At 54.2% G+C, this 13966-nt stretch overlaps 2 protein-coding genes across 2 annotated transcripts; both read left to right on the top strand.

Annotated features, from left to right (window-relative positions):
* Nucleotides 1–374: 374 nt before the first annotated feature.
* On the top strand, nucleotides 375–9032 carry CSUI_004039 (uncharacterized protein). Its single transcript, XM_068064234.1, has 8 exons — nucleotides 375–1399; nucleotides 2433–2603; nucleotides 3193–3338; nucleotides 3641–3823; nucleotides 3957–4085; nucleotides 4366–4506; nucleotides 4902–4931; nucleotides 5663–9032. Exons 1-8 carry the CDS (start codon nucleotides 1264–1266, stop codon nucleotides 6875–6877), a joined length of 2151 nt encoding a protein of 716 aa, XP_067923797.1. The 5' UTR covers nucleotides 375–1263; the 3' UTR covers nucleotides 6878–9032.
* Nucleotides 9033–10712: 1680 nt separating this feature from the next.
* CSUI_004038 (uncharacterized protein) lies at nucleotides 10713–13111 on the top strand. The gene is made up of 2 exons (XM_068064233.1): nucleotides 10713–11983; nucleotides 12479–13111. Exons 1-2 carry the CDS (start codon nucleotides 11417–11419, stop codon nucleotides 12683–12685), a joined length of 774 nt encoding a protein of 257 aa, XP_067923796.1. The 5' UTR covers nucleotides 10713–11416; the 3' UTR covers nucleotides 12686–13111.
* The last annotated feature ends 855 nt before the right edge of the window (nucleotides 13112–13966 follow it).

Below are 13966 nucleotides of genomic sequence, written 5' to 3'. Positions count from 1 at the left end.
CAAATCAGATGGGGCGGATCCGCACCATCTGATTTGAACGACAGTGTGCACGTGCGAACCCGAACCCGACAAGATGAGTATGACCTGGCAGCTGGAGGTCGCTGACAACGATCCAATAGCGAATTCCGGGAAGCGGCATCTTCTGCAGGGTCAAATGCGGACCTTGGAAATCGAGACGGGTAGATCCCGGCAACCGGCGGGGCTACTAGCCCCCGTCAAACGCCTGGAACTGAAGCGCCGGTCGCGGGCCACCGTGTTTCTTGACTCCCTGCGACCGCGCCGTACGGTTTCGCTAGTTGCCACAGAACCATGCAGTCGGCTGCGCTGGTATAACGGTAGCTATGTACCGCATCCCGGATATCAACTCCTTGACCCCACGAGGTAACTTCTTATGTTAGTTTCTGCCTCGACTACTTTTACTTCCTTTAAGCGGGACGGCAGCAGGTTAATTCATTGGAGTCCGACTTTCTACCTGGGTGCTCCGTCGGTGCTGGTCGTCGGTAACTGTAATCAGACCGACGTACATCCCGCGACTGTTCGCGTTCCTGTTGTTGCGTTGAGTCAGGGTCCTCCCAGGAGTGAGGTGTGTTCTTGAGTCGCTTTTTTCAGGACCTGGAACCGGCTGTCTGAACCGTGCGCAAAGTGGGCTCCGGATTTTCCTCGCCGAGAGGCTGTTCTGCCTCACGCCAGGAGTCCCAGTGACGCCCCAACTTTTATTTCCCTTCAGCGTTTTGCTGTGTTCACAAACATCGTAAGAGCTCCCGGCAGTGCACACAGGTAGAGCAGTTTTTAATTCTTGTTTCGATTTCCACTCTCGACAGGCGGTCAGGGGCCTGCCTGTGAGTTCACAAGTGCGGTGTGTGTCAACCCTCCCGGATATCGAAGTGTGCAAGGCGTGCTTCGTTTCAAAAAGATGTCGATTTTTCAGCAGGACTTCTTGACAAGAAAGGTCACAACAAAGCGATAGGTCGGCGTTAGCGTGAGGACTTGGACATCCTAGACAGCGTGGCCCCTCCGGCACTGCACGCATTCGGCAACATTTTCTGTTTCTTTTTTTCCGCGGTAACACCTTTTGAAAGGCTGTTGCCTCCACCCAGCCACAGGAGTCGGATTCTGCAGCGTCCCCTTGAAACAGCGCGCACCCCGGTGACAGCACAGACCGGTCATGGAAGTTTGGTTCGAATGAGAGTGTAGCGCAGAGTGAACCAACGAGAACAAGCAGCCAAGGACGAGACAGAAACGAAAGGCGGAGAAGTTTTCATCATGGCGTCGACTGACACCTCTCAGGATACAATCGGGAATCTGAAGGGGCTTGGCTTCGCCAATCTTAGCGGACTGAAGCCGGAGACTGACGAAACTGTCATGCGAGCCTGTAATGCTCTCTCGAGAGAGTTTGAAGGTAACCGGCCACATGCGTGACAACGGTGTCCCCACGAAGTATGCACGTCCCCTGCAGGACCCGTACTAAGCTGCCTCCGTTATATACTCGAGCTCCTGGCCGAGCCCTCCGGCGTGTCCGATCTTGCCCTTTCCTCCTCCCCCGTGCTGTCAGACCCTGTGCTGGTGCAGTTACAGTCGCGTGCTTCCTGAATGCAGATTCTCGCTTGCCGGGATACTCCCGTCTCCCGATGCATAGCCCATGTAGGGAGAAGCTGATCCGTGCACTCTGGCTTCTTTTTCACACGACCAAGAGTCCGTTCCTTCCTCGCGATACTTCCTACTTCCGTGCGATGAACACGAATGCGTCTCATGGGTGTCAGAGCCACTCTCTTGGAATGCGTGTAGGTGAAGGTGTAGAACTACTTACCTTAAAGTACGTTTAACGGAAAGGTGTACATATAGATGGGAGTCATTTTTCTTGATGAGAGGGCTGCTAAGTGTGGGAACTTGTGCTTTCAACACTAGCGGCAGCAAACAGACCTTCCTACGGGCCGTACCGGGTCCAGCAAAAAAGCGTGAATAGCTGTTTTATGTCATCAAGTTTACGCCTTCATGTTGTTTGAGCGGTCAGGCAGTCCCCTGTACATCAGGCCTGCTTCTCGTATCAAAAATGATCTCTCGTTATCACGTCTGAATGTATCTCGGCTTGTCATCTTCTTGGACAAGAATACGCTTTCTACCACGTCTTCGGCGCGCGCACGTGTTTCGGTGACTCAGTCTCTCTCTCAGGGGCTGCATTCTTTTGATAGGCGACTCTCCTTTTTTCTCTTTCCTCCTCGATCGCGGGGGTCTGTCACGCTTGTATTCTATTCTTCGCTCACCTAGGGCAAGCAGTTTCCCTGGTCTGACGCCGTCACACAAAGAGATTTCTCGTGGCCAAGTTCTGGCGGCCTTCGATGTTAGGGAGGTTGTCCGTGCCCCTCAAACTGTGTCCGCACCGAAGGGACTTTTGATTTGCGTACTGAATCGTTTGAGTCGCTGCTTGTCTACAGTCCTGAAATTGCGCGTGGCCCAGCTGCGGGGGTCACCGGAAATATCTCCGCTGCAAGAGCAGAAGTTGAAGGAAGTGGTGTGGGCGGTCCTTGAAGGTCGCCCCGTGCCTGTAGCCTTGAATGCGCTTCAGGACAGCGAGAAACCCCCAGAGGAGACAGAGAGAGCCTCAGGTAAGCCCCCCCATCTGAAGAATACTGTCGCTGTAGCGGTACCACCATAGCTCGTATGATCACTTAGAGCCATGTGACAAAGAACTTTATGATAGATGGAAGGAACACAACGTGTAGTGGATGATTTAGTCCGACGGTGTTGTCCTGGCCGGAAGGCCAACGCGACGGATGAAGCTTGAGACCGAGGACACGGTCGTACCATGGGGGAACGCCGTACTCCCTTCAATGTCTTAAGTCGTAGCCTCCCACCCCTGCCCGCAACCGTTCATCACACGCATATTCTACACAGTCAGCTATACGTTTCCTCAGCTGAAAGGGCATGAAAGCTCCAGCGTCGTCTGCCACCTTGCCCTTTCCTTTGTCTTCTCTGATTCAAACAACTGGCTCTATGGTAGCGCACTTGCTTGCACAGCCCGTCTGATGAGACCTTTCCTTGGTAGAAGTATACTTCGATAGATTTCCAAGAAAACACGGCAGATCACGAAGGCCAATTAGACTATTCCAAACTTCGCACGTTGCGCCCCCAACTGCCGGAGGTAGTGGAAGCCGTTTTGTACTTCTGTCGTTTTCTGTGTTTGCACGTGTAAAGAAGAGAAGAACCGACAGTCTTTTTCCTTCCTCGAGAAGCGGAAAAGTTTGCTGGAAGGCGACGGAGACAAGCTGAAAAGACAGGAAAGATGGCAGAAGACTGAACCTGCATCCGAAGCAGGGGAAAAAAGCTCTGGATCACGTCAGGTAATCAAAACCGTCGCGGGTGGAATGACCCACAACTACCATCCAGCGGTATCACCGGATTCGACGTATCTGAACAGCGTGTGTTAGATATCCCTGGCGTCTCAGCTGTAGAGGCCGGCACATGTCATATGGTCTTTAGTCCGTCCAGCCAACTGAGCAGAAGGCTGCTGAAACGAAAAGGAGAAGGTTTCTCCGCGCGAGGGGACGGGTCTCTCTCGGTCAGGGTCCTCTGGGCTTCGCACAAAAAGGGCTAGTTAGTCATGGGGAGGATCAGTATTGTCTGCTTGTCGTGCCTGGTACAGAGTACCTCTCCTCTCGCGAAGCTTGGTGCTGTCCTGATGAGTGCCGCCTTCGGAACTACACCCGAGGAAGTGCGCGAGAAGACAGGTCTCCAAAGAACGACTCCAGTTTCTGTGGGAGAGGAGAAAACAATCGACGTCTCAGGAACGACACTACGCAGTCGCCCCCCGGACAACCAGACGCAAGTAAGAAACCGATTGTGGGCGGCAACTGCGCAGCCACGGTCCAACGCGTTAACCAGGAGTGCCGGCGACCTGAAGAAGCGTTTTGACAAAACCTCTGGAGCAACTCTACGGGTGCGCCCACTGTTTCCTTCAGACGGACCCGCTGAGAGCGACACTAGCCCTGGCTCTAGAAGAAGGGACGCTGGAAAGGCATCGGCAGCGAGGGAATCTACGTCTTCGACAGACTGTGCCGCTACTGGAGGGTCGGGTGAACAAGCTCGAGGTAGGGAACTGCACTTTCCCCACGCAATATATACGAAGGCACAGTGTCCACCCTGCCGTACGTGGACCTATAGCTTGGCTCACACTTCCGAACGTGTTGGGCAACGCACTTGAACGGCAGTTTGACTGACATGTGGGTATTCGCGGGCGCTCTCATCTTGGCTCTCTATACGCATGTATACCTCTGTACATACCGTGTACACGTGTACCTTCATTCGCCATGTCAGTGCCTCCGTTCAACTCTACCCGTTCCTCGAACGGGTGTTCCTTATCCTATGCAGTCCGAGTTCGGTGAACGATTATCTCAAGTCGAAGAAAGGCTCAAAAAGCATCAGAAGGTTCCTTCACTCTCCGCAGGCTCTCAACCTCTTGATGGCCTTGTTTCTATGGCGCACTTCAAGGTTATCATCGGCAGCCTCCAAGTGAGTCCGGCTGTCTTCGAGAACACCTCTACACGAAGCTCGGTGCCGCCTTGCGACGAAGGCAGGTGTGCAATGTCAGCGCGTAGTATGTGCCTGCGGAAGGTTTCTTGCTTTCAATGTGCCATAGCTACGCTGGGCGAACCGAACATTGTCGATACTTACATAGGCCACTCCGGGCGGGTCTGCATGCACAAACGGCGTTGCTCTTCCTGCCGGCGCAGCAGCAGGGAGATGAGCTTCACTGAAGTGTGGAGAGAATGACACCAGAGTGATCTGGGCTCCCCGTCCTACAACAGAAGCGGTGCTCGCTGGCCTCCCTACAGTCGGGAACAATGCACCACCGTTGTTCCGTTGCCTTGCAGCAGAGATTGGTTGCATGTGTGCTGTGCGTGCAGCATCAGATCGATTCTCTAAGCCGCAACCAGGTAAGGTTTCAGGCCTGTGAAGGAGAAAGTGTGTAGTCAAGAGAGACTTGCCACCCTGAGCAGTTGGGTATCACACACACCGCCTTTGTTTCCCAAGGTGTTGACCGCGGTTATCTCAATCGCAACCGGCTTTTCTTTCTTCGGGGAAAGAACACCGGTATTCCTGACCCTCGCTTCGTGTGCTTTCTATTGGCCTGCGTCCCTCTAATGTGCCGGTGCCCTCCGACGTACGCGCGGGAATCGAGACAGGACTGTAGAACAGACAAGAGGACCGTCTCGCGCACCTATGTGGAACCGTGCAACGCCTCCGTGCCCGGTTACCCCATCGCCCTTTATCTTATCTTCGTAGATCCGTTCACGCGTGCTGAATCAGAGCCGAGGCTTTCAGTTGGTTAGGTATGTAGTAAGACGACCACTCGTTCGCGTAAGCGAGCCTCTGAACAAAAAACAGTGCACGCAGTGGCCCCACAAGCACAAGCAATTAGCGCGCAGACTCTCTTTTTCTATGGTCTGTGTCCCCTTTCGTCTCCCGGTTTCTCTGCGATCATAGGGTGACACGCCTTCTCCCAAGCCTCGCGCTGTGGCAGAGCCACAGGGTTGTTGGGAGTCTCCGTCACTCGGTCCGGGTGTCCGCCTGCCCTGTCGTGGGAAGGTTGATAGTTTTTATGAGTCTCTAGTACCAACCAAAAGCCACTTCATAGCCACTTCATGTATGTGGCTTGTACTGTCAGGTGGGTCTACGCAGTGATGTGGACCAGCTATCAGAAGTCTGTGCAGCCCTACAAAACCCTTCAGCCCCGGCTTCCACTGAACTTCTGTCTCAGTACGCCAGCACTTTAAACTCGCCTGTCGCATTCCCAGAGCAAAGCACGGCTGCCTTATCAAACTTGGATACAGAGCTGAACACAAACTCGAGAGAGGAAGGTGATAAACAGGCAGAAGACGAGCGAGGTTCCATGCATTCCGGAGACGGCTCTTCGCAGTCTCCGCAGGGGATCATGAACTCGAAAATCTCACCACTCACTGCAAGAACGCTGGCAGCCAAGGAGGGTGATCAAGGAGTTTTTGAAGAGGGGAATGATGTGAATTTAGCTTCGTCGTCCAAGACAGCAAAGGTCCAAGGCATAGGTCATCAAACAGAGAAGGGCAAGGCGTATCTCCAGGGAGAGGATGGTACCCGTGTTCAGACTCGTCCCGAGCCTTATGCAATCATTCCGAAGGCGGATGTCAAGACCGCCTCGTACGCAGGCTCGTGGGAAAAGACAGCTAATAACTCTGAGGCAAACGCGCGTACAAATCCGGGAGCACCAGTAGAAAGCATGCGTCGCTCTCACTATTACAATGAGGAGAACGGCGGAGGGACACTGCTGGCTCAGCGTCTCCGCTCAGTATCAGGTTGCTTTCCAGAGGCGAAGGCAGGCCCTACCTCGGGCAGATACGCGGATCAAGTCTCTTCTCCCGGGACCAACACTGGGACGGCACGTGCGCAGGCAGAAGCACCTTTCGAAAGAGAGCAAGGGGCGCTGGGAAGAAATCAGGAACAGATTAGTGGACCCGCGGACGGACAGCAACGAAAGGAGAGCAGGACTGCTGCTGTCAAGGACTACAGACAGGAGGACCTCGAAGTGGAAGGGAGCTTTTTCTCCCGGGGACGGGAAAAGAAAAGCTCAACCGGAGGTATCATACTGATTGGGCAGGTTGAAAACTCAGTTTTAGACGAAACAGACAGCCTGGGTCTCACGAAAGCGAATGCAGTTGATGAGAAGATGCCTGCCGAGAAACAGAAGGTCGAACTACAAAGAAGTGAGAAGCTGCCCGGAGAGGGGACAACGGACGATCTAGTCTACCGAGCCTCGAGAGAAGCAAGAAGAGACCGAGAAGAGAGGATTTATAGTGTACGTCCGTTTGATATTTTCAGGGCGTTCCTCAACTGCACTGCACGGTGAAGAACACCATCCAGCGGAAACGCGGGAGCCCCGAGAAGACAATAGGACGGAGGAACGAAACCAGTGTCGTTATGCCCGGACGTGAATACTCCGTGACCCAGTGGATAAGTTAACAGTGTCGTGCGCGACAGAGGTGCTGAGAGACGAGCTCGGGGACTCAGCCGGTAAGAAATCAAAATACAAACCTGGCAGCTGCTATTGTATCTTCTCAAACGCTGCCAGGAGCAGTGCAAAAGAAAAGTCTCATGAGCAGGACAGATCCTCGTTCCAGGGAGCGCGCCGGTAGTTTTCTCTTCGCAGAAATGACCCGCTGACTCCGAGCACAGGCAGGTAGAAAGAGAAGACGACCCGAGATAGCGCCACCGTCGACCGTCCATATTGAGCCGTGGGAAGCCTCTAGGAAAGACGAAGAGTCGAAGTGGCGACTCGGTGCGGCCTCTCGAAGAATTTCTGCTTTCATCGGACGGGAAGATGCCTTCTGACCGACTGCTTTTCTTTTTTCCTCTGTGGCGCCGCTGCCACCTTCCTCGATAGTGTTTCTTAACGGGCTCTACTGCCCCGCAGAACTGAAGACAGAGGGGTTTTCTGAGAGTGCTAAACGGAGGTGCTCTCTGCGCTGCCTGCTAAGGGGTTAACCCCGGGTAGGTCTCCTCGGTAAAGAGCGTAGTGAATACTGAGTAACCGCGCCCGAAGTTTGGATGCGGCCGGCTGTAAGGGTAAGCGGCTGAGTAGGCCATACGAAGACGAGTACGTTTGACCGGCTCCCAGATAGCGCGGAAGTAGTGAAGTCTTGTAATCGAAGGGGAAACAAGGAGACGGCAGATGCGGAGAAGCCCGAGATAGAGAGAGGGTCACAAGGATAGCTGCTGGGTTCAGGACACGGAACTGAAACTGCGAGAGTATTTGCAGCTTCGTTTTGGTCGGTGAGAATGTTCGGACAAGAAGCATGACGGACAAATGCGTGCCAGACCCTGGAAGAGCGTGGTGCTAGACCTTCTGTGTCCGGCTGTGCTGAAGAGGTGACGCGGAGGCCATGCAATACCAAGAAGACCAGATCTCCCAGCCACCGAGAGGGGTCGATATGAGAAGCAGGAAAAAAAAACGGACACGGCACGTCAAGCTCCAAGAGCGACTATAGCTAGAGGACTTCAGGGTAGCTACCGCAGCACCCAGGGGGCCTTGTGGACAAAAGAAGACAAGAGAAGGGCTTCATCTGAGGACTGAGACTGAAGACTGCTGGCAGTCTCGAGAGGCGTTTGAACACCCGAAACTGCGCTGCTGCCAGCCAGGTTCAGAAAGACTGCGCTTCCCGAAAATCCAGAAAGACAGAGAGCGATAACCGAGAGATACTCTTGTCTGAACGAATTCCGGAGAGTACGATAACGTCCAGATGAATGAGTATTCGGAAGCGCCCAGGCATTCTGAAGGTGTGCGTATATCAGACCTGTGGAAGATCACCACGAGGACTTCAGGGTGTCAAGAGCGCTTGTGGTTAGTCACGTTTCCGACCTCCGTCCCGGGTTTTTGTAAGCCATACACGGTTGCTTACAGTTGATTGCGCTGATACTGCTGTTGTATTGGCTGTCCATGTGCCTATTACCCGCGAGGTGTAGTACTACGCCGACTTTCCTCCAACTTCAGCAGAGCTGAAGTATCGTGTTCACGCCTTGTCCTGTAATGTACCAGTTCCGCAGCTACCGCGAAGACCGCTACAACCCAATTCCGATATTGGTGACCCTCCAGCGCCCTATGAGAAGGCGCCTAGGGATTTTTAAAAAAAGATAAATTGAAGATTCCCATCGTCGTTGAATGTCGTAGTGAAAGCTAGTGTTTGGCTTGCGTGCTTGAGTTTACAATAAGGGTTACATTTGATTTATTGTATGCACCCGTTCAGAATGGTATTTGTACATCTTGTTTGTGAATGCATCAGTTCCGAATGTTATTTTGTGCGTAGTGAGCTAATGTGCTGCCTGAAGTGTAGAACCGCTCTACTCACCGTGAGCGTTCTACTGCGCAGAAGCTTTCCCCAGCGGTGCGGCACGCGATAACTTATTTTTGCGCGGTGCGCCTTGCAGTTGTCCGCAGTCGGTAGTCGTGAGGCTGGAAAACGGTCGCCGGAACTCAAAACTGACATGAACAATGAAGTCCGCAAGCGAAAAGTTCCACTGTGTCCACCGCGTCAGAATGCAGGGACGCTCGAACATTGGCAGGCGCGCCTTTGGTTCAAACGTATGCGTCGTCGGATCACCTGCAAACAAGACGAGAGGTTCCTATTACGCCCGCGAAACGCCGACTCGAGCAAGAGCAACCTAGTGCCCGTACCAAGCCAGCACGCTGTTGAGGCAAGCATTGTGGATCTGGGCACGCCAGATGGTTCTAACGAGGCGAGGAAGACCCATTCTCTTTGCAAGGTGCTCGGGGCGAAGCAGCAAAGCTAAACGAGCAGACCAGAAGAGACGACGAAAAGTCCTCATCCCGGCATGCTTGGCGACAGCCACCGATGTGGCTTTGTGACGAGAACACTTTCGCAGCGCGTGCCCTACAATCCGAAAAGTGGAGTATAACCTGCCGTCACTTAACTAGAAGCACGCACCCTGGCGGTCAGAGTGTGTGCGCCCGAACCTCGGGCCTCGTTCGCCTGCGGAGACGTGGCATATCGCTACGGCGAGGATAATCAGACTGTGTTTTTTTCGCCGCAGCTGTAAAGTGGCCCTTTCAGCACTTCGTACAGATATCTATGCGCGTGGCTCACAGAGGAATCATCCTACATGGGGTCCTACATGGGGCGTGGTCGTTGGCGGAACTTGCCGCAGTCGTAACGTTAGGCATCAACACATAGCAAGGACAGACCAGTCTGCAGGTTTACTACCTCGGGGGCTGGCGGTCGCCGCAGTTCGCCCAGCCGCACGCGCCGACCACCCCTAAACGCACCGAGCCTTATTCTGTGGGTATTAGCACAGCAACGCGTACAAGCTGGCTGTGCGGAAGCACGCCGGCTGCGCTACATCACAAGTCCCTAGAGCTATATATTGTTCATGCGTGATCTATGCGCGGGAGGCTTAGCATAGATCACGTGTGACTACCAGTAACACGGAGGAGCAGCAGGCCCGCAGCACTAGCCAGCCTCATGTGTCGAGCCTGTACAAGGCACTGGATGCTTTGAGGCCGTATAGCGAGGTAGTCCACTGGGATATTGGAGAGCTCCTGTGTGTGGCCACCCCGCGCCTGAGACAGCAGGAGAACACGTCTCGTCCACTGTTGAGTGCTGCGGCTGCCGCTGTTGCTCACGCCTCCCTCATGAGATGGAGAGCGCTAACTCTTCTTTGGCGTGCGCCCCGTCGTCCTCAAAGCACTCATGCTTACTCAGAAGTGCCGTGAGTGTTCCTCTTAGCAGCGGTTGCGGGACAATGAGGATCGGTGCCGATCGTGTTGGGCATCTGAAGCCAGGACGTAGCTTCCTTACCTTGTGAACCTGTCGTCCCACGCAGTTTCCGGACAATGTGACCAACTTCCGACTGTTTGGCAGCGCTCTCTAATGAATCTATGCTCTACGAATTCCCGGCGCCCCCCGAAATAGCAGTCTCACTTATGACAGGTAACTGCATAATCCTCTGGCATCGGGGACAAAGGAATTTCTCGCTAGCTGACGGGAGGCTCTGTCCGGGACGCCGACGTCATAGTCTGTACTGCACGCGTTCTTTTCGCAATTCCTTGCTGACGGCAGTCACTCGGCCTGCGTCCGCGAAGCTTTTCGACCTCCGCATGCAGTTTTTCCGGACATGCAGCACCCGCCGCTTTCTTTGTCTGTCCACCATCTTCTTTCCCAAACACTCCAAGGTCATGTTAACTGACGTCCTTTCTCTTTTAGAACTATCCACGTCTCGCCTGCAGTTCCCCGAAGGATCCCATACGAAAATACTTCGTCCGCGTTTCTTCCTCTCACGTAAGCTATTAGGAGGCGCCGTGCGTCTGTACCCAGCTATACCTGTCACCAGACTCCGTTCTTCTCATAATAGACGGAGCTGCCCCGGCTCTCTCTGCCGCCGGGAGGTCTGCCCTTCCGACTTTGTCGCCTCACGGGGCCGAGGCTGCCGACCGCGAAACGAGCTTCATCCGCCTCGAGTACGGCCTACGAAAAGACTGGCAAGTACACTGGCAGCTGTCGGCAACCATCTTGCGCGCAATCCATGATCAAGTGCTCGGTTCCATTAAGCACTCGCGTTATAACGGTATCTCTCAGTCTTGGTTCCACGCCACCTGTTGCTCCGGCCCTTGAAAACAAGGACTCCGAAACGAGAGTCTCCAGGCGTTCCTGATCTGACCGGCGTTTTGACGTCACAACTTTTCCTCTGCTTCTGAGCGAAGCTCGTCTCTTAGGCTACAGTGCAACGGCAATCTTCCTGCTTCTTGTCACCGGCCGGACGGCGCAACCGATCTCTGATCGTCAGACAGTCGCGTCAATGCAGTCACTTTTCCGTGGCATTCTGCGGTTCCGGCGTGTCCACTATCCCAGCAGCAGGAAGTCTCCGTTCTTCGACGATGGCGGGGGCGAGGGTGGTTCCGCTTGCGTCTCTTACGCCTTCGGTCCCGGCGATTTCTGGGGAACTTCTTTCTTCGGTCGCTCGCGAGTGTTGCATGTCTCTACGGAGATTGCCGAGTTCGATTCCTGCAACTGGTAGCTTACATACGTCGGGACATCCAAACTGTCCGAACTCTGGACATGCAGAATTTTCCCTCAGGGGTCCGATCCTCCCCCCCCGCCATGTTCTTAGATGTCGCTCTTCATCTTGCAAGCGTGCCTCGCTGTCCTCTCCTCGCCTCCTTGTGTCTCTGTTCTCTTCTGCGTCTTTCGCTGGATCGGGTCTGCCATTTCTGAGGACATCTCGCTTCTTTTCCACGCTGGACAAAGCAGGGCGAGCATCGGCGGCGTCGCCGCGACAGACGTCGACATGGCTTGAAGTGGAGAGGGTCCGCCCCCAGGTGCCTAGTGCTTTTGACGGAAGCTACCAGTGGCCTGAGGCGGCGCCGAACCCTCTTGACATCAAGCGCGAAAATTTCCACGCTTTCATGCATGGAAAGACTGAGAGGTTCTCCAGAGAGCTGAAGGTGAGTAGTCCGGTGGACCCACTTTGCCCGTGTATATTTCGCGTCTTCAGTTTGGTGTCTGCTTTTCTTTTCTTTGTTGTATTTCGACGTCCTATGCGTACGAGAGCAGTGGTGGACGTCTATCCCTGGGTGGGGAGTTTCTTGATTTGTTGGAATATAACATACTTTTGTCCTTCGTCCGTGGTTTTTTTTCGTCACGTGAGTGCTCTCTCTCTTATCGCCGCGTTTTTTCGGCCGTTATTCGGTGTCCGCTGGGGGCGACCCTCGCTTGTGTCGGCTGGTCCCGCATACTTGCCTAACGTCTCTTGAAGGCTAGCCTGGGAGTAGCAAGACACTTTTTTGTCTTTACCCCGACCGCCACATTGTAACAATAGACTTGCCCGTCATTGCCTCGGGGTCGCGGTGAAGCGGAAGCGTGCTGCCAGTTTCCCTTCGTATGCTCTTTCGTAATACATGGACACCTGCACACTCTTTTCTTACTCCTCATGTTCGCAGGTTTTTCTGTATGGCTGGGGATGCGTTGTTCTTATGGGCAGCCTTGTTGGCGGCACCATTTGGGTTATGACCCCTGACGACTTCGAGTGGGTAGAAGAAGAGCGGATGCGCATGGAACAAGCCAAGAGGAAGAAAGCATCGGCGGAGTTAGCTCTTTCTGCAGCCGGGACTGCGTCTGAAACATCCTTGCCTGAGAAGAAACTCTAGTTCAGTGCCTTGAAAGACTTATGTTGTCGCGGATCTGCACCCGAGCTACCGGCAACATTACATTTTTCCTGTCTCGTTGGAACGGTTGAGGGAGTTATTTTCGTGCACGTCCATGAGTCCGTCCGACGGGCGGCCGTCTATCGGGGCAACTGTTCTCGCGCGTGTCACGCCTGTCAGAGTCATTGTGGACGGCGCGTAGCTGTGACAGAGAAGTGCACACGGTCGAATCAGCAGGGCGTCAGTTCGGGTTGGAGGTTTGATGCGGGGGTTGCTCATGCGTGGAACGCGTACTCCGGGTTATGCCGAAGTGTTAGTTGATTAGTGACTGCGACGACAGCAAAAGAGCTTTTGCAACTTTCCGCTTTTGCTCGATGAGCTCTCAGCCCAAAAAGGTGGTCTGCTGTGCTTCTGCATTCTGGGTGGAGAGCTACAGGAAGGGGAAGTCTTTGCTCTCTCCTGGTGAGACTGATGACGGCTTCTCCGGAAAGAGAACTGGAGCTTACTCGTTTGTGTTGGTGGATTGTCGTCCCTGGGAGCCATTGGTGCTAGCGGCGGCAATAGTGATGTTTGCAAATTAGCACGTTCGCTGGAACTGTGTGCGAACGCTCGTGAGCGATTTCCGAGTCTACGACCAGTGAGGTGGGCCAGTACATCGGGCGTACAATCTCATATCTTCGACCGGGATGCTTGCATCGATCCACAGCTTCGGTAGTCACGATCGTTACTAGAGAACCGACTTCCGTTTTCTGATGAAGTAGCGATGGTGCCGGTGCTCGTCAGTGGTTCGCACTGGCTTAGGTGAGGCTGGCTTTTCACACCCACAATATGCACTTTCAGATATCGCTGAAGCTTCAGCGTGTAGCAGCATCTTCCGATCAAAAAAACTCGCATTTCGGCATCGGCTAGCCGCGTTCGTGAAGCCAGAAGGCCTTTCGAACTGAAGCCGGCGGGAAACCTCCACCAGCTGTTCGGTGCGTGCGGCCGTTTGGTCAATAAAGTAGACGCCCTCGAAAACTCCGGCCGTCAGGTGGTGAGGTGAGAGGCGCTGCAACATTGTCTAAGACCAGCGGTCTGCTCCCATCGGAGGCGGGGGCACAGAGTCGTAGCNNCGGTCTGCTCCCATCGGAGGCGGGGGCAAAACACTCTGCGGGGTCTGCATTTCACTCCGGGATAGTCCTGCCTGCTCTTTTCTTTCGGGGTGTCTCAGGAATTTCTTCCAGATGTAATGCACGGAGAAGGCAACGGGCGTGTAACGCCGTCGCTACGACTCTGTGCCGCCGC

This window comes from Cystoisospora suis (genome assembly GCF_002600585.1).
Source record: "Cystoisospora suis strain Wien I chromosome Unknown contig_1812, whole genome shotgun sequence".
NCBI classification, from domain to species: Eukaryota; Apicomplexa; class Conoidasida; order Eucoccidiorida; family Sarcocystidae; genus Cystoisospora; species Cystoisospora suis.
Note: the sequence above shows the minus strand (reverse complement) of the source record. Positions and strands in the feature narration are given on the sequence as shown.

Coding starts and splice junctions, on each gene's coding strand:
- CSUI_004039 (XM_068064234.1), top strand. CDS start 1,264: ATGGCGTCGACTGACACCTCTCAGGATACAATCGGGAATCTGAAGGGG. Junction 1,400..2,432: donor TCTCTCGAGAGAGTTTGAAG/GTAACCGGCCAC, acceptor GCTTGTCTACAG/TCCTGAAATTGCGCGTGGCC. Junction 2,604..3,192: donor GGAGACAGAGAGAGCCTCAG/GTAAGCCCCCCC, acceptor GCACGTGTAAAG/AAGAGAAGAACCGACAGTCT.
- CSUI_004038 (XM_068064233.1), top strand. CDS start 11,417: ATGGCGGGGGCGAGGGTGGTTCCGCTTGCGTCTCTTACGCCTTCGGTC. Junction 11,984..12,478: donor GGTTCTCCAGAGAGCTGAAG/GTGAGTAGTCCG, acceptor TCATGTTCGCAG/GTTTTTCTGTATGGCTGGGG.